General features: G+C 41.1%; 1 protein-coding gene across 1 annotated transcript; it reads right to left on the reverse strand.

Annotated features, from left to right (window-relative positions):
- Nucleotides 1-66: 66 nt before the first annotated feature.
- SLC30A10 (solute carrier family 30 member 10) lies at nt 67-23952 on the reverse strand. Its single transcript, XM_050316443.1, has 4 exons — nt 23508-23952; nt 9514-9597; nt 5835-6071; nt 67-5080 (listed from the first exon to the last, which is right to left on the reverse strand). The coding sequence occupies exons 1-4, from the start codon at nt 23950-23952 to the stop codon at nt 4614-4616; spliced, it is 1233 nt and encodes a 410-aa protein (XP_050172400.1). The 3' UTR covers nt 67-4613.
- Between the last annotated feature and the right edge of the window lie 2719 nt (nt 23953-26671).

The following is a 26671-nucleotide window of genomic DNA, read 5'->3' on the forward strand; positions in this document are numbered from 1 at the left end:
GTCTTAAAATTATCCAAACTGACACAAGCTCCCATTGCTAGTATATATCAAGCTTAGAACAACAGGTTTATTTAAAAATGCACTTTATTTACAAGACATTCAAACTTCATTTTGAAAAAATATAGCTATACATAAAACTTTAAATTTTTCACTAATGGGTAATAAAACCATAGTGAGATTTACAATTCATTGATTCAGCAATCATGGAAATTACATCTTGGCCCATTAAATCACATAATGAACAGAAAAACTGGAGAAAACTTTTAAGCAACAAAACTCCATAAATGTAACAACCTTATACAGCAACATCCTCACATCAAGGTGTCACTGTCCAAATAAAGTATTTAACATAGAAAGTGCTTTCACTGTACAGAAGAGTAAGTAGAACTTATAGGAATGTTCATAGCTTTTGAATGATCTTCTACCTGCTTTCTAATTAGTGACCCAAGCTTTCCTCCAAGATGTTGGTGAATGACCAGTGAACCCCTGTGATTTCATTATACCTTCCCAGGTTTAGAAGCCAACCTTTTTAGAAAGTTGATTCAGGTACAGTGTTTATTAAGAATTTGAGCATATATAAATACATATGTTCACATCTCAGGATGACTAGTACTTAGACAACACTTCTACACAGGTCATAGGATACAATATAGTCCTTGGAGTAGCTCACATCAAACCATCCATAGACCTTGGGTGGTAAACTTCACTTCGGGGAAAACTCAGGTGCTGGCATATTCCCTTCAAAGTTCAGAATAAAAGGACAGAAGTGGTTCAGAATATTCAGGACAGTAGTGTTATTAATTGGGAACAGGAGAGGGAAAGAATGGGAAAAACTAAAGAAGGTCAAAAAGTGGTTTGCATCGGTAAGGTGTGTCATGTAGGAAAACCAGAAAGAGAGTGAATTTGAATAGAATGGAGTGCAGAAATTTAACCAGTGCATAAAAAAGGTAATCTTAAACTGTATTATAGTTACATCACCATGACCAGAAGCCTAGCAAAACCACCCTGCTTTTATTGAGGAAACAAAAAGTAAGAAAAACTTTAGGAGGAAAAAAACCACGGAACTATGAGTCAGAGTAGGTATTGTAAAGATCACACGGAAAATGAAGTCAACTAAAAACTTGGTAAGACAAAAGAAATACTCCTAAAAATAGCAGCAGTTATTTTTCTTTACATTGAAGAACAAAGGCAAGACTTGCACTGAGAGAGTTACAAAAGAAGGAAAAATTAACAATCAAATTGGCACTTCTGGCACATATGAAAAGGTGACAAAGAATTGACTCACTTCAGGAAAAGGCACACAGCTGATAAAGGCCCATAAATTGCTTTTGCATTCAATGTCATGTTAACTTATTCCAGATTTCACTTTTAGTCCAGAACGATGTGGCAAGGTTAGCAAATGTTTTGTTGTCATACAAGTAGGTCACACATATGGCTGGTTATGGGTCAGAGGGCCACGTTAGCTGGATAACCAGTTGAAAGATAGACATAATTTAAGCAGATTTCCTTTGCTACAGGCAGTGATGGACAGAAACAGACAACCAGTGCAAGAGAACCCACATGCCATAAAGAGACAGTCGTAAGGCAGTACTTGAAGAGGACAGAGTAGCACAATCAATCAGGGAGGGAAACAAAGCAAGTAACCTAAAGAGGCCAGAACAGAGATTTTATGACAGTGCAATGGACTACGAAACCGAATTTAAAACAACTGCCCATAGATACAGGCAAATACTGAAATATACTGTATTTCAAAATGAGGGAAGACTACCCCAAGAGAATTAGGAGTGATATGCCAAGAACTGAAGGGAAATAAGCCAGTACAATATAAACACTGATTGGAATGAAGTCTTCTATGGTATTAGAGAGGGGCTGCCCAGTACAGCCTAATTGTGACACACTTAAAACAGAAGATAAAAATATTTTGTTGTGGGACACAAACAAAGACAAAGGTGTTGGTCAGAAACCTTAGCTGAATACCCTACACACACAAAAAAAGCAAGGTTCATCTCATAAATAACATAGCTCTGTTGGTTTTGCTTGCTCAAGTAATAAAGCTAATTTAAAATCTGCTTGCTTTCTAGACCTGAAGATTTGTATAATCCCTGGTATTTTCTCATTTATACACAGGCAACAATTACAGTACATTCAACGAGACAAAGGAAAAAAAAAAAAAGCTTAAGAATGTTACTTCATTGTATTTTCAGGTTTCAACACTTCCAAAAGTTTAGAAAATACATAACCATGGTTTGAACAAGCACTAGAAGAATAAAGATGGTCCATTTTGTCAAATGCTCCAACATCACATATACAAGTTTTTTTTTAATCCCAGAGTAAATACTGCCATTCCAGCTTTCAAACATTTAATAATATATATATTTTATATATTTTTTTTTATATATATATATATAGAATTACCTGATTTAAGACAAAAATGCATAATTTTGAAAGGGTGCTTGTTTTAGAGGATGTCTGGAAGCAACTTCTCCTTAGACTTTGTTGTTATTTTGGGAGCTTTCCATTCTGGTTCTCAAAAACCCTATAAATATATTTTTTATTTACATCTAAACCTCACCATTTAAACATCATCAGAGATGAAAATAAGGAAAAAAAAAAAAGAACAGAAGAACAGGCTGTCTTACTTTATGCCACACACTTCTAAAGGCAGAGCAATTCTTACAGTGTTTCCTGATTTACATTAACTCGTGCAATAACTGCCAAGCAGGATCCCGCTGCTGCCAACGGAAGCAAACAGGCCAGAGGATCAAGCTTTTAATTATATTAACAAATATGTTAATTTATATGATAAAAATCTATAATAAAAGGCTATAAAATATATTAATTCACCCAAGAATCTGTTGAAAAGGGAGGGGTAGCTACAGATCTAGAAATGTGCTTATTAGACCGCAATCACTGCTTCAGTAAATACTATTTTCCAAGCAGCAAAATATCCTGCTGTGTGTTTTAATATTCATTGAATTAATGCAATCATCTTTATTAGTGTGGAGTTGGCTGCTTTTAAGCCAGCCTAGCAAGGAGGTCCCGGTATTTTCCCAGCCCAGGCATGAAATCAATTTGCTCTCTCTGTTAAGGTGTCACTGAGGTAAAGACAGCACTATTTTATAAAGGTGTCCCCATGAATAAATGGATAAAATAGCCTGTCCAGGCCACCCAGATCACTGAAAGGCTGCTTTTGAAGCAAAGTGTATTTGAAAGCTTCTGGATCTGATCTGAATGGCCAGGGAGGCTAAGCACTACACTCAGTGTGGATTAGGTAGTGGATCTCCTCTTCCAGAAACACAGAGAGCACACCTGACCTAAACCCAAGGCTGGTGACAGAGCATGTCACCTTGTTTTCCTTAGAGCACCCCTATATGCCTTCAGAAAAGAACAAGCAGCAAAAAGATAACGAACTGCTTCACTAAACACACTTTGAGATACACCTTTGGGCGGAGGAAGGAGGGGCAGGGCAGAGGGGAGGGCTCAGACCTTTAAAGGCAGACAACAAGAAATAATTAGGACTAAACCAGGAAAAATCCCCGGTTTAATTTTTTTTAAAGCTCTCTCTAAGTGATAATACTGCACACAAGACTTAAAGGTACTTCCTTAATTAATACAATTATGTCTTAATTAATAAATTATGTCTTAATAGAATTGCAAAATTTTAACTGTTCATAATAAACACATTAGCTTATTTATTCAGCATGGATAATGATAGACACTTGGTATTAAAGATAATGCAATCATCCCACACAATGATAAAATAAGACCATGGCTCTTAGAACTTCTGTTGTCAAAAGGAAAAAAATATTTAAAAAGACTGAGTTGTACAATCACAACAGTGAACAAGATAAAAGTTAATCGGATGACTGCCTACATTTCCATTTGCTAGAATAAGTACAGACAACATTAGTAGGTATTTATTTGCTTTCATGACAAGCAGTCTATTCCTAAGCACACTCATCTGCAATTAAGCTGGGACTCCAGCGTTACTATTAGAGAAGCAAGAACAGCTTCTGCTCTGTCCCTAAATACAGGAGTCAATCAAGAAAACAATGCAAGTCAAAATTCCTGAGTGCTTCCCCTTAGACACTCTTAATTTCATTCACAAACCCCACTGGCCAGAAGCACAAGTGTTACTGTAAAACAGGAAAAAATGGGATTTAAGGATCAGTAAAGCATCTTTACTGAAGTCCTTTATAAATATACAGTACTTCAGCTCAGTACAATCATAACTGGCCACAGGGCTTTCAAGAAACAGCTCACTTCAGCACGAAAGGCCAGAGTTTCATTCCCAGTGCCACTGGCCGTGAACTGCAAACATCAGTGCAGACAGCAAACAATACACCCCATCCACCCTAAGAACAGGAATTCACCCTAATTTTGGTGATGAACTGGTAAGGCTGTATCAGAAAAATCTTAGATGAATGCAACAGCCTTGGTGGAAATCTTAACCCTTATTTCAGATACAAGGGGCTTTGGGGTGTATTTTGGTTTACAGCTAAAGCACAGAAATCTTTTTGCCACACCCACTTCAGCTACAACCATCGACACCGCCCTTCACAGCCAGGATACATTTATTCTGTGAAAACATGACACAGACCAGAGGGAGCTGCCTAAAACCGTGTACTGCTCGCCTGTGATTTGTCATCAGAAATGTCACAATTTCTCAGGCTGTCCTCTGCTGCCGGGTCTTCGATTGGGATTTCAATGTCACTTTTACTTGAACCATTGTCTCTGTGCCCTGTGGAAATGCAACTGTTGTTTTTCTCCGTGTAGCCGTTAGTTTTAGCCTGGGAGTGCTCCCTCTGACTGCAGCACAACTGAGAGTCACAAGCTTTTGAGATGCAGGGCGAGCTGCACAGTAGCTGGGAGGTCTTGTGGTCAACATACTCTGGCTGGATGGTCACAGAATGGACCCCTGCTTCATGGAAGATCTCACGTATTTTGTGAGCAGCGTCTTGGTAATCAGCAGGGGTTTGGCACTTGACATGAAGAGTGGCAATATTCTTCCCACTTGCAAGCTCCCAAACATGTACCTCATGAAGGCTGCTAACCCCTGGTATACGAGCTAGTCTGTCAGCTGGAAGACATAAGAGAAAGGTATTAGAGGCTTTGGTGCAGTGGTTAATTATCCACTGTCCCATTTGGCACCCCATCCAAAAGCAGCAGTATCCTAACCATCGTTTTAGAAGAGGTATACTTGATAAAACATGTTTACTCCCAGCTGCCTTCAGTTCAGCCTCCAAATGACTGCATGAACAGGCCACCTTTCCTTTTGAGTTCACCCTTTCCTCAGGCAATTTACCATTTACCAAGTGTTCATATAAGAAATGTTAAGAGCACCACTTCCTCCATCAAGACCCCACATCTTCTGGTTTCTTTAAGCCCTGCGCATGATGGAATTCCAGAAATACTCAGTGCTACCCCCACAATTGACCAGTGTGAACAACACCTAAGAGTTACAAAACAAACCAACCTTAATGGATATTTCTAAGTTGTTTTGGAAGCCTTTTGGAAGAAGCCACTGCAGGGTTGGGAAATTTTGTAACTCAACGTTGTTTCTCTCACAAACAACCCACACAAAGCATTAACAGCTCAAGACCTGGTATTCTTGATGTATTGGGTGAGTACCACATTCTCAAAATGCATGCTTTAACTAATCCAGAGAGATTTGAGTCATGTTGCTAGGACACAGGCATGTGACTATTTCTCACAGTTCTCGAGCATTTGGAGCTATTATGAGTAAATAATCCAAACATGTCATTCCACAAATAACATATGCATTGAAATACATCATTAAAATTAACAACATTTCAACAACAAATTTGACTTACTCAGTATTTGTATATTAACACCTTTGGGGACCATCTGCAACAAAATAGTTGAGGTCTCCTTGATAAGTGGGAATGCAGAAGACAAGATGATGATCACCATAATTACTGTCAAGCTTGGATCAATGTAGCACTGCCAGTTACACGCAGCATCCCCCAGAGGACGTACATAGAAGATAGTAGCAGTAATTACCACGACCACAGATCCAAGTGCATCTCCCATAACATGCAAAAGAACACCTGAAACAAATGGCACAATTTCCATTAGTGGGGTGGTTTTGGTTTCTTTGCTTTGTTTTGGGTTTTTTAAGGGGTAGGGGGGAAGTACTCCTGCATTTTTCAAGTATGTTCTGCTTGACATGAAGAATGCAATATTCCAGGCATTAATATCATAACCAAAGTTTTCAGTAGCCACTTTCAAGAAAAAACAGCAAGAGAAACACTAACTCTGAAGCATAGCTATTTAAGTAGGATGCATTATTAAACATGTAGGGTATGTCAGCAACTTCTGTTCAAGTGCAATGCCATGGCAACATAAAATGTGTTTTCTTAAATGCCTGCAAATTATTAAGAGATCCTGGCACATTAAATCTCAATTAAAAATTGATGACTAAATCTATTAGTTCTACCCTGGAAGCTGAGGGAGTCACAGATCACCCCCAGTAACAGTTATTCTCTCCCACCACTTTCTATGACACTGCTGAAACCTGCAAAATGACCTAAGTGAAATCTATGTCCATCCTTATGGCTCCAAATACCCTCAAACTCCAATTTTCAGAACAAGCTTGATCACCAGGTGTATTAAACCTTGTCCCACCAACACTACTAGTCCTCAGACCCACCAAAAATCAGAATCTGGTTTGAGAGTCAGTCACATGGTTTAGTATCTGGTTTGAGAGCCAGTCACATGGTTTAGTATGTGCCTGGACTACTCTAAATTAAGAGGAATGCTGGGTGCCTCTTTTTACATCTCTAAATACTTTTGTTTTGCACAAAAGGTAAAGACACAAAACAGGCTCTTATAGTAACACGTTTAGCTGCTCTTTAAACTACAGTGACCAAAGTAGTCTTCTTGCTATAAAGTTACAATAATCCAAGAAGTCTCTTTTTCTTGTCTTTTTACTACTTTACATAAACTTCCCTCTTCCCATCACTGCTCAAACCACTCCACTTCTGCCAGTCTTTACTACTCAGACTCAGATTTCATTCCAACCCATGCCTAGTTCAGGGCATCTCTCTCCATATGAAGTTAATTTCTTTGTCAATACTTTTTATTTGAGGCCTGTGAGTGAATAAAATAAACCATCACCTTTTAACATCCTGATGACATGCACTTTGAAGTGCTTCACTGCCTTTAATCCCTTCTTCTGGGCTAGAGAAGCTGTAAAAAGCTCCTCCCAAAACTCATTAACAACACAGCAAAGAATGTGGACTCTTTGGTGATGCTGGATACTGGATTAGTCCTAGAACTGTGCCTGTGCTGCTGTTTCTTGACAGTTCTGTACACGCACCTTGATTTGTGTGAGGCAACAACCTCTGGAGTTCCTTCAAATCACTTGGGTCAGATAAGAAAGTACAAGCTTCCAGTGAGTCCAGCTCTTTCTGCTGGAGTCAGGCGTGTTCTGCCCCATTTGGCAGACTCCCACAGGGTTTTACTCCTCCTAACAGTGTTGCAGTGTTTCCTTTTCATTTACAAATAATCCCGATTCAGCATGAGCTATCAACTATTGCACTAACAAGAGGGACAGGCAGGATGCAATTGCCAAGGCAACTAACTAGAGAGCACAGCTTATAAAGAAAAGGAAAATGTTTCAAGAAGTCTTCTTTTGAATGAAGAAAAAAAGTATGTCCAAATTTTGATTATTAGTTGAGAATACAGAATTTTGAAAATGCTTATTTCACACTAATAATATCAATAATACGTACATCCTGGTAATACATCAGATAATGAGGGCCTAGGCAGAAATGAACCCATTTCCCTGTCAATCCCCAAAAGCTATGATTATAAGCTAGAGACGAAAATTAATTTTTACTAAATAAAAGTATTAGTAATGCTATGTTAAATATGGTAAGACCACAGTTTCCAACAGCTTGTGCTGGGATGTCTGAATTACCCTGCATATGCTCAAGAAGTAAGAGGAATAGTTTCATACTGCAATAATTAATCCTGTCAGGCAGAATTTTTTTTATGGATTTCTTTTCCTACCACTTTTAAAATCAAGGAAGCCATTCCTCTAACAATCCACTTTGTCCAGCCATCTTTTTCAGGGAGGCTCCAATTCTACAACATAAGAATTTTTTGCCAAGTGATTATAAAGTAAGTATAACTCTGTAACTAACTTCAAAGGAAACACATAAATTTTGAATCAGAATTTTAAAGACACGTCTGTAGCATTGGCTTCAGAAGCAATGAATACTTGAAAGGACAATAAAAACTAATTTTGCAAAAATTACATACTAAAGTACCACTTACAAAAATTTCTCTTTTTAAAAATGAAAGATGACAGGTACTTTAAAATAATTGACACAAAGCTCCTTATCCTTCAAACATTTTTTAAAGTTTCCAGCATCATTATACCCAGGCACTGTGGTTCAGGCAAGCAAGGCCTTCTCTAAAGCAATATCTTATCCTTCTCTCCTCCATCCACAAGTGTGACAGTTTCTTATTCTGCTGCAATAATCTTACCACTATAATGCCATAATATCCAGTGGCAACAATTTCTAGACATCCAGGCAAGTGTTGTGGCTCTAGCACATGGCTTGATTTTCCACAGCATCTTGCCTTACAGATGCATTTCTGCAGCTCTGAAAACACTTTTGAAAGACAATGCAAACTTACACAACCTTGGAGGAAGATCAGATGTTGATAGGTGACCATAAGAAGACTGAACTACTATCCTGTCTCAGGTTTCTGACAGCCCTTTCCTTGGGGACAAACTCAGTGTTTCATATATTCAAAGACATCTGCATTTGGCTCTGCTCAGTGTACCTATATAGACATGTATACATAGAAACACCTACACAGACAGGGAGTAACACGTGGGTAATTTATTCCTAGAAGTAGCTATAGTATTTCACTCCACAGATTCCCAGAGACCTGCCAAATTACAACGTAAGAGGGATGATCCTGTCCCAGACTCTTGCAGGAATGGGTTCAAAGTTCAAGGACCTGGAAAAACACGGTGCTGCAGCACCAGTTTCAGAACTTTTTTCCTCGTGCTGACAACAAAACTTTATCAACCTTGGGATTTAAAAGAAATTCTGCTTTCTGCCAAAGCGCATTTTAAAGTTGAAAACTGCTCAACTACTACAGTGACACTCAAAGATGCACCTCATAGCTACCTGTGTTACCTTCCTGTAAAGCCTCTACTGACTTGAGCTTAGTGCAAGAGGGTTTGTATCTTTTCCAAAATGTTTGGCTGCATACTTCTAAAAAATAAAAATCAAAATGTGAGCACACTCAGAGACAAATGGGCATGACACTATTTTGTTATTACCTCTACTATCTCATACAACCAAATCCTTTCTGCCGAAGATAACCAGGTCCAATTACACAGAAGAGTCCTGGGCTTTTGCTCCCTTTCTTACTGATAATTTGGGAGGGGGTGGGAAGGCATCTGGAATGCAAACCATAAAGTGTTTTAAGTTAATATAACATTAGCAGTATACTCCCATGCCATACCTCTGATGTTCAAGGCTTCAGACTTTTTCTCTTTTTTCTTCTCAGACCCCTCTTCAGGGCTTTTTTGGTCATTTGGTGAATCACCTGCATTCAAAGAAGAAACGCTGTGTTGTGTATAAGTTCTACAAACAGAAAAAACATCAACCTTCTCAAAACCAACTTCTTTCAAAGATGACAAGCAGAAAACAACCAAGCCAAAACATTTCCTACGCAGCCCTCTGAGCAACGCCTCCTTCCCCCATCCCGCGGGGACGCCCAGCAGGCCGGTGTAAAGTACAAGGTGAAAGAGGCGGCGGGTGTCTGAATGAGCTTAGTGAAACCCCACAGGGGAGGCTCTGGGGCTCTAAAAGGGCCCAGAGGATGGGGCAACAGCTCGGCGAGTCTCGAGGGCAAACGAGATGGAGGGAGGGGATGGGGAGGGATGCAGAAGCGGGGGGAGTGGGGGGGAGGGATGGGGAGAGGTGCGGGACACGAGGGGAAGGCGAGGATGCAGCCGAAAGGCACCTGCTTCAGCCGCCTCCCCTGCGGCGTGCCCCCGGGCACAACCCGGAGCGCGGCGGCGGCGGCGGGCAGCGGGGCGGGCGGGCGGCGGCGGCGGCAGCAGGCGCCCCAGTCCTGGAAGACGAGGAGCCCCACGACGTTGACGGCGAGGCCGAGCGTGCCGACGATAAGCACCAGCTGGGCGTCGTCGATGGGCTCGGGCCGGGCGAGGCGCAGGACGGAGTCCACGAGGATGGTGAAGCAGAGGGCGGTGAGGAAGACGGCGTTGCTGAGGGCTCCCACCGCCTCGGCGCGGCTGTAGCCGTAGGTGGCGCGGGGCCCGCGGCGGCTGCGGCGGGCGATGCGCCCCGTGGACAGCCCCACGCAGAGGGAGATGAGGTCCGAGAGCATGTTGAAGGAGTCGGACACCAGCGCGATGGAGTTGCCCAGGTAGCCGGACACCAGCTCGGCCACGAAGAAGCCGACAGTGAGCACCAGCATGAAGATGAGGCGGCACGTCTTCCCCGAGTACCGCCCCATGGCGCTGGAGCGCTGCCCGCGGGTCCCGCTCCGCGCTATAGCCGGGACATCGCCGCCGCCGGCCCGCAATAAGTGCGGGCGTCCCGGGCCGCGCCGCCGCCACACGGGCCCGCCCGCGGCCCGGCCCCGCCACACGGCCCCGCCCCGGCCCCGCCGGGCCTCGGGAGCCGCCGCGGGGGGCACAAAATCAGCCAAACACGGGATAAATAGGAAAAATAGATGGGCCGCGGGCAGGCGCGGAGCTGGCGAGGCGACTGGCGAAGGGCCCTCTCGGGTGGGCAGAATCACACAGCGCTGCCCTCCCTGCGCTCCCACCGTCCAGACACCGTGAGATCCCAGTGACGGATCCAATAATTACGCTCCTTGGGTGCTTTATTGGTGGCTTCAGTGCCAAACCAAAGGACAGAGTGCCATCTACTGAGCCAGCCAATTTCCGGCCACCAGCCTTTAAAAAGGTGTGTCAAAAACCCAGTCGTGTCCTGGGCTGCATCAAAAGAAGCGTGGCCAGAAGGCTGAAGGAGGTGATTCTCCCCCTCTGCTCTTGTGAGACCCCACCTGCAGTACCGTATACAGTTCTGGTGCCCCCAAGATAAGGACATGGAACTGTTGAAGTAAGTCCTCAGGAGAGCCATGAAGTTGATTAGGAGACTGGAACATCTCCTCTACAAAGACAAGCTGAGAAAATTGAGGCTGTCCATCCTGGAGAATGCGAGGTTGTGTAGAGACCTCACAGCAACCTTCCAGTACCCGAAGGGGCCTACAGGGAAGCCAAAGAGGGACCTTTTGTCAGGAACTGTAGTAATAGGACAAGGAGTAATGAGTACAAATTGAAAGATGGGAAATTTAGGTTAAGTATTAGGAAGAAATTCTTTACTGAGAAGGTGGTGAGATGCTGGAACAGGTTGCTCAGAGAGACTGTGGATGCCCCAATCCTGACGGTGTTCAAGGCCTGGTTGGATAAGGTCTTGAGCAACCTGTTCTAGTGGAAGTTGTCCCTGCTCATGGCAAGGGGTTGGGACTAGATGATATTTAAGGTCCCTTCAAACCCTCCCGATTAATCGTTCTATGATTCTATGAAAATAGCTCCTTGTGCACAGATTTATCATCACCCTATGAGAAAAATAATTTTGTGCATTTTTTAACCTACAGGATAATCTACAAGAAGCATAATAAGCAAGTAAACCTCTATCTTGTATTTGTATTAGATTTAGATTTTTTTCTTGTTGTTAAGGCAGTTCTTGAGAAAGTGACAGCCCTGCTTGCAAATAGAAGAGGACAGAGCTGGACTACTAATACAGCATTTCAAGGTAATGGGAAATAAAGTCATCCTTAACTATGGAGTTCTCAATAGGAGAACTGGACCCAAAAGTAAAAATACATAGAATACATAAGACCTAAAGAAAATAATGTCCTTACAACGGTATTCTGGGAGAGTCTGGAGTATTTCAGCTGTGCCTGAGGCATAACAGTACATAAGTATAACTTCAGCAGCTGCAGTTCATACTTATGCATCACATCACTGTTTTACTACACTTGACGAAGCACCCATCACTATCAGATTATAAACCAGCAAGGCCAGGGAACGCTATCTTGTCCCACCTACCAAAGGTTCTACAACCAGAAATTCACAGAATCACACAGAATATGCTGAGTTGGAAGGGACCCACAAGAATCATCGTGTCCAGCTCTTAGCACTGTCCTCAAGAGTCACACCATGTGCCTGAGAATATAGTCCAAATGCTTCTTGGTGCTGTGACCACTTCCCTGGGGAGCCTGTTCCAGTGCCCAACCACCCTCTGGGGGAAGAACCTTTTTCTAATATCCAACCTAAACCTCCCCTGACACAACATCAGACCATTCCCTTGTGTCCTATCACTGGTCACCACAGGGAAGAGATCAGTTTCTGTCCCTTATGTTCCCTTAATGAAGAAGTTGTAGACTGCAATGAGGTTTCCCCTCAGTCTCCTCCAGGCTGAACAGACCAAGTGACCTCAGTCACTCCTTGTACGGCTTCCCCTCAAGGTCCTTCACCATCTTCATTGCCCTCCTTTAGATGCTCTCTAAGAGCTTAATATCTTTCTCACGTTGTGATGCTTGAATACACCTTTTGAATGAGGCCTCTCCATTTCACCTAATTCTGTGCACACAACCAAAGCCTGTCTTGCACAGAACCCAAAGATGTATCTTAACCTCTGGAGTGGGTTTGAGCAGCCATTCAGAGGATAATCACCCCTCCAAGGAATTAATACACAACTCCCAATTAACAAGAGATTCTTGCACATGCCCTTCATACATTCAACACCCTGCAATATTCAAACTAACAAATGTATAAAAATAAAATGTATTGAAATGAAGCTTACCATAAAGACAAACACAATCATGGGAACAGATAAAGTAACTTACATCAACACACATTTCAGATCTATAATTACAGCCAACAGGATAAGAGATTTTCAATGGTTGTGCCAAATGAAAAGCAGTATGACAAAGATGGAACAAAAAGAAGAAAAATATGGGTTATAGGAAGTTAAATAGTCACATATAAATTTTAAAACTACAGTCTATATCTTCTTTGCTATAATTAATGATAGAAAATTCTGCCTCTGACACGTCACTTACAATGAAAAAAAGACAGTTCTCTGAAGCTGAGATCATTGCACCTGCAAAGAACTGAAAAGAATTTCCAGTAGTTCTTATTTTAGGAAGACTTATAATACAGTAGCTGAAACCTCATTAAACCTCCTGCACAAAATATGCATCAATTCTCTTTGGAAAAAAAAAAACCAACAAACCTAAAAACTCATAGTCCTGACCTGACTCCAAAACAAAAATATCACAGTTATTTTGAACAAATACTGTTAAAAATATTATTTTCAGCAAATAAGGCTAAGTCCTCTGACATTGAACACAATTACATGTCTGAAGATGTCAGAAACAGTACAAACTCAGAGCCTCAGGTCTGAAGCTTTATTGGCTGATTCACTGATTTATTCCTTCTGTCAAGCTCACACATCTCAATCTGCTTCTTGCAATACAGCATCGGTCTGAAAGCCACACACTGACAGACAAACAGAGCAATATTTGTGCTGGGTTAGGCAATAGGTCCATCTCTGAACTGTTTCCAGTTCCCATCCACACCTTTTGGAGATGAGAGAACCAAATCTGCACTGTCTTCAAAACCCAGGGCAGCCACAAATTCATGCAGAGGCACAGCAAAAGTCCTGACTGCCTCCTTTACCCCTTTCCCAGTACTGTCTCACACTTGAATCACTTTTGTCTTCTGAACATCTAGCATACATTTTTATGGAACTGATCATTCTCTCCTGCTTTCTGTTTCTCATCTTCTGTCACAGTATAAGCCCAGTTGGCAACTAAGTGCCACACAGCACCTTGCTCACTCTCCCCTGCCCCCAGTGGGATGGGGAGGAAAATTAGAAAGAAAACCTTATGGGTTGAGATAGGAACAAATTAATAATTGAAACAAAGTAATATATAATACTAATGCTATTAATAACAGTAATAATAATTTTTTTAAAGAGAGATTAATAAACCCCAAAAGAAAAAAGTGATGTACAACACAGTTGCTCACTGCCCTCTGACCGATGCCCAGCTTGTCCCCCACCAGTGACTGACGGCTCCTGACCAAATCCCCGAGGAATATATACTGAGCATGACTCCCTGTGGTATGGAATAGCTCTGGTCAGTTTGGATCAGCTGTCCTGGCTATGCTCCCTCATGGCTTCTTGTGCATCTCCTTGCAGGCAGAGCATGGGAAACTGGAAAGTCCTTGCCTTAGAGTAAGCACCACTTAGCAACAACTAAAACAGCAGTGTGTTATCAACACTGTTCTCATATGAATCCAGAATGCAGCTGCTATAAAGAAAATTAACTATCCCAGTCAAAAGCAGGACATCTTCAGTTCTTTATCCGTTCAGGGGCCTTTCCCTTTTTGGACATTTAATTTTTTTCCCCATTCTTCATACAAGCCTCCCTGTCCCTCCTCATCCAGGTATCACAGCCACTTCAAGACAAAAGACTCCTAAAACTGCCAAGTGACCAGAGATAATCATTCTCATTCAAGAAACTGTTGCTTTCAATAACAAGAATAATTAATTTAGGTCAATCTTCAGAATAAAGTGTATGTTATCCCTGTAGCACTGCTGTACTCCTTGTACCAATCCACTTGTAGTATCAGAGCATTTGGTCTCAAATCCTTTTAGAAAGGAACTGTGTTTATGTTTGTTTTGCAGTGTGCTCGGCATCCTTGTGTGTTTTACACTGACTGCAGACATTCAACAATATAATGTTACAGTTACACTTACTCATCTAGAACTGAGATTGCCTGGACAAGCTACGTACTATTAAAGAAACAATCAACATAAATATCCCAGGCTCTCTGTTTCACACTATGCTGAGTTGGAAGAAGTTCCTCTTAAGAGGTTCAGAAAACGTTGTCCAACACCTTAGTTTTCTGAACTATTTGCCAACTTTTGTTTCAGCTATAATACTGCTAGAAAAGCTGCAGTTTCCTCATCCTAATCAGGAACAGGAATTGGTAAAATTCTTAAGAACTCATAAAATTATTACAAACAAGACAACTTTCCTTCTGAATCCCAAAGATGCAAAGCTGTCCTGCAACCTTCAGGATCTCTGTGTGTCAAACTTTCAAAGTACTCCACATCCCAATTTTTAACACCTAGCCATTGGCAGTCAGACCCCTTAGCCAAGAGGCTGTCTCCACCTGTGACCATAAGGGGATGTTTAGGTAACAGGAAAAGCGGGGCGAGTATATATAATACTTTCTCTTAATACTCTTTTATCCTTCAAATATTTTCAGCTCAAATGAGTTTCTGAGCTAGATATTTATTACCCCTCAATGGATTTTTCATTCATCTGCTAGTCCAGCCTTTCACTCACTGATGTAGGCTTCAACATTAGTTGGCAACAAGTTCCTCACATCACTCTCATGGTGTGAAGAATCATAGGATGGTTTAGTTTGGAATGCCCCTACCATAAGCAGGGACACCTTCCACTAAATCAGGTTGCTCCTGGCTCCTGCTCCCATCCAACCTGCCTGGAAACTCTTCCAAGGATGGGGCATGCACAACTTCTCTGGGCAACTTCTCTGTTCCAGTATCTCACCATCCTCACAGTCAAGAATTTCTCTAATCTAAACATATCCTCTTTCAGCTTGTACCCATTATTCCTTGTCCTATCACTATACGGCATTATAAAAAGTTCCTCTCCAACTCCCTTTTAGGTATTGAAAAGGTGCTGTAAAGTCTCCCTGGAGCCTTCTCTTCTCCATGCTGAACAACCCTAATTATCTCAGCCTGTCACCTCTTTCTCCTTGTTTCGAACCTGAATCCTGCTAGTTTCACTTAATATTTTCTTGTTCTTTTTTCAGAGAATGGGACAAACTTTCAATGACTACTTAACCTCCCTATGCCACTCTTGGTTTTGCAGACTTGTGTCATGCCCTCCTTAAGATATTAATTTTCAAGGTGACTGGTAAAAATCTATTTAGTTCCTTCCAGAGGAGCCACTATCAGCCCTTGAAAGTAGGATATCCCTATAATTATGAGATATGATGGTAGTAACAGTAGTAATGATGGTAAGTTTCTTCTACTGCTGAATGAAAATAAGTCACTCATAGCCTCGTGCTGCTGTAGAATTTGAATAGCAAAAAGAATCATGAAATTAAGGAACTAAGTATAAACAGTACAATTTAGAGAGATCACTCTTCATCCTTCTTAACAAAGTCCTGACAGAGATTACTTTTTAACCCATCATAAAAATTGATTACAAAAGACATTCCAGGAATGACCTGGAAGAAACTAGAGAATGAAAGAAACCAACGCCCACATGTTGCCATATGCGATAAAGGAGTTATGCCTCTTTAAGACTGTAGGAAGGATAATACTACATTTGCACCAAAAAGCTGAGGCTGACCCTGGGTACATGACATTCAAAGGCAGCAAACCATGCAATGGTTGGCTGTGAAAGGACCTTTAAGCTTCATTCCGAGAAGACCTGGTGACAGCGCTGAAGGCTACCGTGAAGTTTCTTTCTCTAAATTAGGAATGCTGGGCCAAATTCATAGCAAATCTAAATGGAAACCACGTGGCTTCTGCCACAGATAAATTTGACCAGAAAATGAATCACAAAATAAACACTGGCCAACAGACCTTGTTGTGGAAGGTGGTTAGGATGAGAGTATTCTGTTTGCAGGTGGTTTGTTCCTCATTGCTTTCTCATTTTATTTGTATCTTCCTGCAAAAAGAAGATGGAGTTTCTTACACTGAAAGGTGAAACAGCTGGGAAATCATCAGATCTGCTTCAATCCAGGGAGCAGAAGCCTAAAAGGTAGCTCTCCAGCAAGACCTCAGCAGTCTGGAGGAGAGCTTTATCAGTGTCCTTGGCAGAGTACAGAGGTGAATGTCCCTGGATTTTTAATCACAGCTATGACTTTTCACAACAGTCCTGAAACTATCCTGGGGAGAAGCATTGAACCAGTTGGACACTGAATATATTTTTCATGCCCTTCTAAAGTTGGGTTGAATACACCGATAGGTCAGTGTGAAATTATGACCCTGTGGGATTATTTAGTTCCTACCCTGGAATGTCTTCTTTTTTGTTATATTTGTTTTATTTTTTCCCTATTTTGAGATGGTTGTCCATTTTTTCAGTTCCAAACCACCATGCCCTGCTCTTCACATCCAGCATACTGGATATTTTTGCATACTTTAAGACATATCACGTCATTATCTGCTCTAGCATCTGGATAATACTTCCTTAAATATTTCAAATACTTGACAATTCACTTTTTTTAAATGTGTAGTTCTATTATGTTTCTCATATAAATTTTTGTGTGTAAATAAGTAATCTCCATATAATCTTTTTCTACTGGGAGGTAGCACAGCACATTGCAAAGAACACAAAGAGGAGAAAGCCACCCACTGATTTCATCATTGCATTGAGTCCTGCTGCAAAAATTTCCTTTTCTTTTCCAGCAGCATTTCAAGACTGAATCTGATACCAAACTTGTGCCTGTATCAAACTATCTGCAGAACAACCATCCAAATAAACCAGTTGCAGTTAACATGTAAAACATGTCAACCTTAAAATCCCAGTTGTATTGAAACTGTTCATGACTTTGAACTCAGTTATCTTACAGTCCTTTTATTTCATTACAGCTCACCACAGCTACTGTGATGTAACAGACAGTCTGTCTAATCCTCTACTATGAAATTGGTTCAAGGTTGAGAGCAAAGGCAGATACCCAAAGTTCAGCAGCACCAGTACTGTTGGAATCTAGGTTCAGAAGGTTTAACCTTACCCTTATGCTCTTGCAAAAAACATCCAGGTATGCTTTGCTTGCTTTACTCATAAACATTTTCATTCTGCATTTTCCATTTTGCCCAGAAAGCAGCCCTAAAACTTTGGGTTTACTTGCTTTGATGCAAAACTTTCTCACTGAAAACTAATCCTTAGATTATCCCTGAAGGTTTCTCTTAAGAGCTTTCAAAACAGATCTGAAGAAAATGTAGAGAAGCATATTACTAAATAAACTTCCACAGTCTCTTACCTTGTCTTTTTAAAGGTTTTGGGTTAGAGCTTCACTGAATATAAATTAACACACATCCAGTTACCTTTGCAGGAGCTGCTCAGAAAAGCTTTGGAAAAATTTGGTGAGGATTATTTGCCACACTATTAAGCTAAAGAAGACCTTCAGAAAATACGTGTTCAGTCTTAGGTATTTGATAAACACTTAAAATTACTTTAAGAGTGCCTCTTGGCCTTTTTATTCAATTTGAGAAGACTACATCCAGCAGTGCTGTAGAACTCAAAGCCATATAATCTAAATATTTAGTTATAGTAGGCTTTGTTAGCTACTTGACAACACATTAACACCTCTGGGATTCATGGAAATAAACACATAAAGCATACATCTCATCATTTCTGCATACTATGTTTCAAGCATTTAGGAGTTGGATGCCACAGTGCACTACCCAGGCAGCATAAATCCTGAGGATGAGGATGCACTGTGTGAGTGAAGCAACTGTCTCTTGGTAAACTCAGGTGCTGCACATTCAACAATCATCTCTATGAATGCAGCCAGAGGATGAATTGGCACGGAGAGTTTACTGAGGAGTCGGTGCTTTCAGGGAAAAGTAGTATCAACCTGGTGAAGATAGACTTAAAAGAGAGGCAGCACCAAACAATGCTGATCTTGAGGATACACTTTTAGGTTTTTCAGGTATGAAAAACTCAGTAAGCCAGAGGTTTGTTGTTAGCGTTCTTTCTCATTCCTTGAAAAGGCCTCTGGGTCATCAGACTGGCCAAGTCTGTCACTCTTCCAGCAGTGCATTTGAGAGAGAAACCTCTTCCAAACAGGGAACTTATTTTTTTCTTCTTAAATGTGGGTGAACTTAGTGATCACACTGACAACCTCAGAAACTGAAACCTTCTCTTCTGGAACTCTAATTCCCAGACCATTTTTGCCATCTGCAGTATAGGTTGTTGGGTCTGTTCAACTAGAGAGCACCACTACAAATAAAATTGCTTTTTGATGCTTGGACACTTTAACTCACTAGGTCTCCTCTAGGAAGGTCTATGGCATTAAGATGCAGGTTAAGCAGCCATTTATCCACTTAATTTGGGTTATAAATGTCCTCACTTCCCCTGGGATCAGTAAGTTTGCAACAACACCTGTGAAAATCTAGCTCAGAATATTACCACAATACAGCCTTCCCAAGTCACCCAGGCAGTTAAGGCTAGTCCTTCTCTTCATTCATACATGTCTACCCCAAAATCTCTCCTAATTAAAAAAAAAAAAAAGGTATGCCTCCCAGTAAGCCTCAGAATAAACAAACTCACTCTGCATAGGTCCAGAAGGAGAAAGAAGGTATGTTCTGCATCTGAGTGGCTGCTAGCTTACACGCCACCTCTTATTTGAGAGGCAGACTGCTGGTGCACACAGAGATAGGAGAATCAAGATCCAGCAGTGTAACCACACAAAAAGCTCACACACATACCCACTAAATTGTACAAACAGGAACTTAACAGCAAACCACTTGGCTGCTAACACAGAACTTGTTTTATTTAGTGAATTGTGAGCTGTGTAAAGACCATGAGGTCCCTTATAAGAAGATGAGAGCTGTTTCTCCCAGGTCCCAGTGGGTATGGGTAGCTTAGTGTCAGATGGGTTGGGCTGGGTGACATCTTTATTTCCTACTTCCCCCCACCTCCATGTACAGATCACAAAACGACAGACCATTTTGTCCATGTTAAATCTTTATTAATTTTCTCAAGACAAACAACAGAGAATTACTATAATCAGACTGTGGTCCCTCTAACAGTTTAAAACTGTGTATAAATGAGTAGAAGGGAAAATTACACTGACCTACATTAACAAGAGTAATTGGATCACTGTGTGCAGTAAAACAGGCTTCTGCATTTTTATTACTGACTATAAAGGGCATGACCAGTATTAAAATTGTCTGGTATTTATTATAAGAGCGTATTTTTTTTCAGCTGCTTATTACTTTGCCATATTCTTCACCTTTGTGCCAAAACTTTCTGTATGACATACAAGATCTCGAAATCGTCAGAAAACTCTGTCTTAAGTTGCTCTGTCATTTCCAACAGCAAGAATTTTGTGAATTTCAACTTCTAGGAAAAATTTCTTGGGGAAGCTTTAATAAAAATTCCCTGTTTTGACAAGAATTTCCTGGATTTCAAGTCAAAGCAATAACTAGTCTATGATGGCCTCTGCCATGGATGGCCCAGCTGGCTCAAGTACCACTACACAGCAGTTCCTTTAGAGAGTGTCGAAATATTGTTATACCTATAGTAACTTGCTTTGGATCAGCATCGAAAGAAAGAACAGAGGCACATCTCCCCTGTACTCTTGCTGACCTCTCCTCCTAGTCCTAACATAGTGTGGGGAACTACACTTGTCTGAATCAAGTGCAAAGATGGCCCTTAAGGACAGAGAGACCTTAATTCCATCTGGTGGGAAGACACAGGTGCTTACAGCTGGCAGAGGGGACAGACAGGAATTTGCACAACAAAGAGAGAGACAAAAGGGAATGGCAGTAGATGAAGACTTAGGAAGTAGGACACAGAGGAAAAGGGTAGCAAGAACCAGAAAAAAGAGAAGGGTGAGGAACAGAAGAGTAAGTGATGAGAGGCAAAACAAGCCTAGTCAACGGGTGGAGGAGGAAATTGGCTCTGTCTGGGTAAGAGATGGCAACTTGGAAAAACTTGCTTAACAAGAATATTTGTACTAAGATGAGCCCCTGAGGTGTGGATGTTGCAATGAGTTAAATGAGGAGTACAGATGTAGAAGAAGGGAAAAGGAGGGAGAGCCGGGTTGGCAGCTGTAAACACCTCACTCAGTGTCCAGACCTGACTAGCAAGGCTTGTCGTAGGCACATCTCACTCTGCCACCGCTGTCAGCAGCATCCAGGAAAACCCATCAGCTAATTTTCCATCCCTGATGGCAGACCATTCAACAGAGAAATGAGATGAACTCTTGGTTGTGGTGATTAATTGTGGTATTAATATAGGAGGAAGAATTTGTTTCAGTGGATTTAGGTGCTCCTGCTGCCCTCAGCACCCACGATACATCACTGGACAACTGAACCACTCTCTTTCTTTTTTGTTTTGTGTTTTTTCAGACAATCACATACCAGAGAAGAGAGGGCTGTTTAAATCTATTCCCTACCTGGGGAACAGAGATATGGAGGCAATTGTTCCCTTTCCCTAGAAAACCTAGGAGGTAGAGGGCTACTCTAAAAATCTTTACCTTTCAGCAAACCATGTGAGGAGACTGCTCAGGTGTCACTAAAGGACAGCTGTAGAGTCCTGCCTGTGGACAGCTGGACTGCACCAGCAGGATTCAGAGACCATGCCCATCTGCTCAAATTTCTGCTGCTGACGCACTAGAAAACTTGCCTTGACTTCCGTCTCCAGGAAAGAGCATATTTTCCTTATACGTTGGATGACAAGAGAGATATGGAATCCCTTTTTTCCATGTTTTTTAAGATATACTTAATAAATACATAGAGCATGTGAGTATACTTTTCAGAGTACAGCTGTCTGGGGAATAACATTTCTTTTGAAAGAAAAGTAATAAAAATCCCACTCAGGCTGAATATACAGAGAATTAGAGGAAATAAATGTGAAATTTTACCTAGGTGGGAATTACAAAGTTAAGTTCAGAAGAAAGGAGCATTCCCTCTACAGTATAACATGGCGTTATCTTGCCTGTAGGCACCACTGCAAGCAGAGAAGTTTCACCATACCAGAAGCAGAGAGGTAAAACCACCAATTAATCTACACACTATATTTATGGGATGATACGAAATTCATCCCTGGTTCATGCATCTTAAATTCAGTTGAAAGCAAAGTGGAATTACCAGGTATTTGGACAGAAGTCTATTGGACGGAGAGGGATGGCTGTGTTGTCCCATAGAGTTATTAGGAGTAGGATCCTGGAAATTCAGTGAGAACATCATTTAGCTGCACAGTTGCCATTAATTTCAGTTAATTTCCTTATAAGTGCTGATGTGTTTCTCCTCCCTGATTTCACCCAGAAGCACAATTTCAGAAGTTGTCAACCAAGAAGTCATCATAAACAGAGACTTTGTCAGGAATTGCTGACAGTTCCCAACACAAAAGCCTATTAAATCCCTCAGCTAATTACATATCACCACAAATTTAGTCTAAGAGCAGCTCAAATGTTAAACAGTTGGGCATCTAAACACATAGGCATCGAAATCAGTTTTGCTTCTGGGTTTAATGTTTTACACCAGTAAAGTTAAAGCTTCAATATAATCTTCAGATACTCTTACTAATGAACAGAAATATTTTCTAATTCAGGACCTACAAAAAAACGTTAAACACTAAAATATAAACTATCAGTTTTTTAATTTCTAATTCCAAAGCCTTAAAGTCAAACACAGGACTTACCTCACTTCACCTAGAGCAGTATATAACAGCATATAACAGAAGCTGCTTTTTCAAGTGGGGTCTCTCAGCTTTCCCCACAACACATCCAGGTAACATTTTGCAAAGATCTGGCTCCTGTCTCAACTGAAATATTACTATTTTTAAGAAATATGTTTGTATGGGTATATGAAAATATGTATAGAGAGAGAAAATGAACTCGCATGTACCCATGCATCAAAGAAAGTGAAATAATTGCTGCAGGAATGAGAAAAACAGTCCCCATTCCTCCTCCCAAATGTGGAAATTTTAAATTCCTGTTCCAGGAAAAATAAACTAAAAGGCTAAACCTCTGTGCATAAAACAGAACCTTCTGCAAAAGATTTCTGTAGTAGAGTACCTGTTTTTCCTCTGCATGCTTTCCCAAGCACAGGTCAACAAACATCAGCAAAGAATACTTCAGCTCAGTAGCCACAGTTTTTTCAGTCAGCATCCAGATATTCTCACAACATATCCCCAAATCAAGGAAGGTTGAGACTCTCCTCTTGCCCTTACCTATTCTTTTGTCTCATGCAAACTGTGAACACTGCTCAAAGGTAACCACATCTTTGACAAAATTTATAGCAGAATTACTAAAATATTGAGAGTGGAGATTGTGGATGACTGATATTTCAGGATTAGGTATTTCATAAAAAGTATCGCCTCAGGGTGCTAGTACATTTTGTCCCGGGCTTGGCCAGCCAGTGGATTAGGGAGAAAATTTCTCCTGCAGGTCACTGCACACTTTCGAAAGACAACACATACACTGCTTGCCTGTTACTAACTGATAAACACACATGGTGATAATTGGAAACATGGATGGGTTCAGGCATTGAATTCATTATCCTTGCTAACAAAAGAATGAAGAAAACTATGTTTTACATGCCCGTCTCAGAGAAGCAGTAAACAGTCTTTATGAGAGTCATTAAGCAGAAGTGTAGAGGGCTGGGAACGCTGAGCAACCGCATGAGGTTATTTACCTGTTTCAGTGTCTCCACGGGGAGCACGACAATAACAGCAGTCCATGAAGATAACGTAGTTTAACACATTGAAGAACAGACCTGAAATCCCAATAATGAGGACGAGCAGTACTTTCTCCGTCTTCTGAGGATTGATAAACCTCTTGATAGCCTCAATGAAGATGCTGAACATCAGAGCGGTGGCAAAAACAGAGTTGCCAAAAGCTACCAGCACGTCTACTCGGCTGAAGCCGTAAGTGCTGGCCTTGTGCCACCTGATGCGACTGAACCTGACGCCGAACAAACCGACGATCATGGAGATCAAGTGAGAGAGAACAGCAAAGGCATCTGAGGCTAAGGAAAGAGAATTGCCCACATAGGCTATGGAGACCTCAACAGCAAAAATGACAAGGCTCAGCACAGACATGGCGATGAGCCTCATGCTCCGGCCCGAGTAGCGGCCCATTTCTGCTGCTCTCTTCCCCTCACTCTGAGGTTCAGCAAGACAGAGCTGCGTGAGGAGCAGCTCACTGCCTGTGATTCTGCCCTTTATCTGTCAGCGCTGCTCACATGTGGGAGCCACTTTTATAGGAAGCAGTAAAGCAATAAATCAGTTTAAAGGGCAGTTTAACAAGATTTGTCATGTGAAGGCAGCCTGAGGGCTCCAGTCTTGCAGGTGTTCCACCCTCAGGAGGACTTTTTTCCTACAAAACCAAAAATGAGCCAAGAGGGATTACTGGGAGCACCAGCAGTTCCTACTCTACTCAGTGGCAGTGTCCTAAAAACTGAATAAGGCCGAGAGCATAAGAAGGTGGCCCAGAATTTTAAGTGGTTAGACAAGGCCTCTCTTTTGCATAAAACTCTCCTCTCGTGTTTGTTTTTGCCATTTTTGTTGCCAGTAATTTTAATACTGAAAAAATCTTACTACATACGTGTGGAAGAAGACATTTTAAATCCATGTTGGGTGGACGTTATTTGTAAGAACATGCTAAACATGCGAGAGTCATTGAAGATGTCGTACATAGAGAGAGCTTCAAAGGCAACTGAATTCATCTTTCATTTCAGCAACCTAGTAGAACAACTACTTAACTTCTTGAGCTTTTGTCATGTTTTAACATTGCCCATGGAAATGGAGAAAATTTGGAGGCCATTTTCTAAACAAACAGCCAGTATACATGGAAGCTGAGGCTTAACAATAAACCACATTGTTTATTTCCCATTTAGAAAACCCTGCCTATCTCAAAATCCCAAAGTAAGCCTCATAGGCTTGCATGGAAAAGTCAGAGCTGGGGAAAGCATAACCAGAAATTAAGGGGGAAATAAGAGCTGCTTAAGTCCTTGCTTGTACTTTGTGCCATTTCTGGAACAGAGTAATATCCTGAAGCAGTAATATTTTTTGTCACTCATTGTAGTGCCTCTTGAGCTCCCGATAGTTAACACACACTCAGAAACTGCGGTGAAGAAAATCTGTAGCACACTAGGCAATATGGGCCATAACACCAGGTGCCTTTCTGAAAAGTTTATGCTCCAGGTTTTTGTTTAAAATGCCCATCTGTGTACATATGTCCACAGTTAGAAAGGAAGAAAATTACAGGCAGTACAGCCCCAGAGAGATAAGATAATAATACTGATAACCTGAGCTAACCAACTGTCCCTGCTGACCTCAGACTTCCCAAAGTGAACTAACTTTACGTTAAAAACTCAAACACCCACCCCCAATTTTCATCTGGATTTTTGCTCACAGAGTTTCAACTGCCAAAATATTTATGTTTAAAGTCCAGTTTGTTAGAAGCCTTGACTGTCAATATATGTAATTTTTTAACATTTGGTCATTTGTCTACCTACACATGGCAGCTGCAAGTTGAGGGTTTCCCTCCCCTTCATTTTAAGTACACCATTATTAACCCTGGAAGGGTGAATTAGTAGAACTAATTACAAAATTGAAAACTGGTATCTACTCCTCTTCCTCTTCATCATCTCCCACCTGTGTTACTACTTCTATTCCAACTATTTCTATGGTAGTTTTTTCCTTCTTGTATTAAAGTGACTTTTAACTACTTATTTTGTTATCTGAACTACAGAGCATGAAAAGCCAGAATTTTTTTTTCAAGTTATTCTCCTTCCAATGGGAACAGTCGAAGGTCAAAGTTCAGAGGTCTCAAAATTCCTGCCTCAAACAAGGTTGAGATTACCAAAACAAGAGCTAAATTAAGCACTTCCTTTGCTCACCTGTACTCTATTTTTCAATAAGGAGCTGCTAGCACCATGTTAAGGCAGTTCCCTTACCTTCCCCCTTACTATTTAACACAAATTTATTAGTATATAAGAACTAAGGAACATCATGAAATTTTGCAATTCTATTATAAACATAAAGCAGTATTATTTATTCAACAGTGGTGTATTATTCCAATTCATACACCTATTTTTCTAACAGACAATCTATTAAGAGTCTGAAAGTTTTTTTCTATAATGCTTCACGGATAGCTCAGATTGTGCTTTTGTTAAAAGGATACTTGACATGAACATTATCTCTCCCAGGCAAACATTAGCCTCCTCGTGGAAGATAATCACAGGGAGATCTGCACTTGAGTCATCCACATTCCAGACACTTACTATGAGCAGGAAGAAACATGTTTGGGAAAAGTAAGGGAAAAACAAAAGAAAAAACAAAGGCTGGCCTTCCGTGAAAATCTCTGGCTTCAAACCAACCATCTGTAGGTTCAGAGCACCTAATTTCTAAGAACAGTGTGTCAACATGTTTACTGGTGAATTTGATCAACTGGTTGAAGGTTGGCTGTTCAAACAGATAAGGCTGCAGCACTGTTAAGAGGCTGCATTTCACTTTGTCTTTCCTTTGTTCTGAGCTTCTAACAGCTTCTACTCATTTTAAAAATATGGGTCTTGTAGAGCATTTCAATGGGAGCTGAAAGTACTCATCTACTCTTAAAAATCTGGTTTGCTCTGTCAAAAAATCTTGGCACACTCCTGTCTCTTACGCCCGCAGACACTGAAGCTGCTGGTTGCTGCCTTTCCCCTTCCCCAGCACCAGAGCTGCCATGGCAATCCCTCTAAAGGCTACTCTTACCCATCATTTCAGGCTGTAAAAACATGACTCTGGTGTCACTATTCACCCTCTTTCTCAAAATAAAATCTCAACCAGCATTAGAGGCAGCATCCCAGGAAAG

The sequence above is a fragment of the Myiozetetes cayanensis genome, unplaced genomic scaffold (assembly GCF_022539395.1).
Source record: "Myiozetetes cayanensis isolate MyiCay16 unplaced genomic scaffold, myiCay2020 scf2-11, whole genome shotgun sequence".
Classification (NCBI taxonomy): Eukaryota; Metazoa; Chordata; class Aves; order Passeriformes; family Tyrannidae; genus Myiozetetes; species Myiozetetes cayanensis.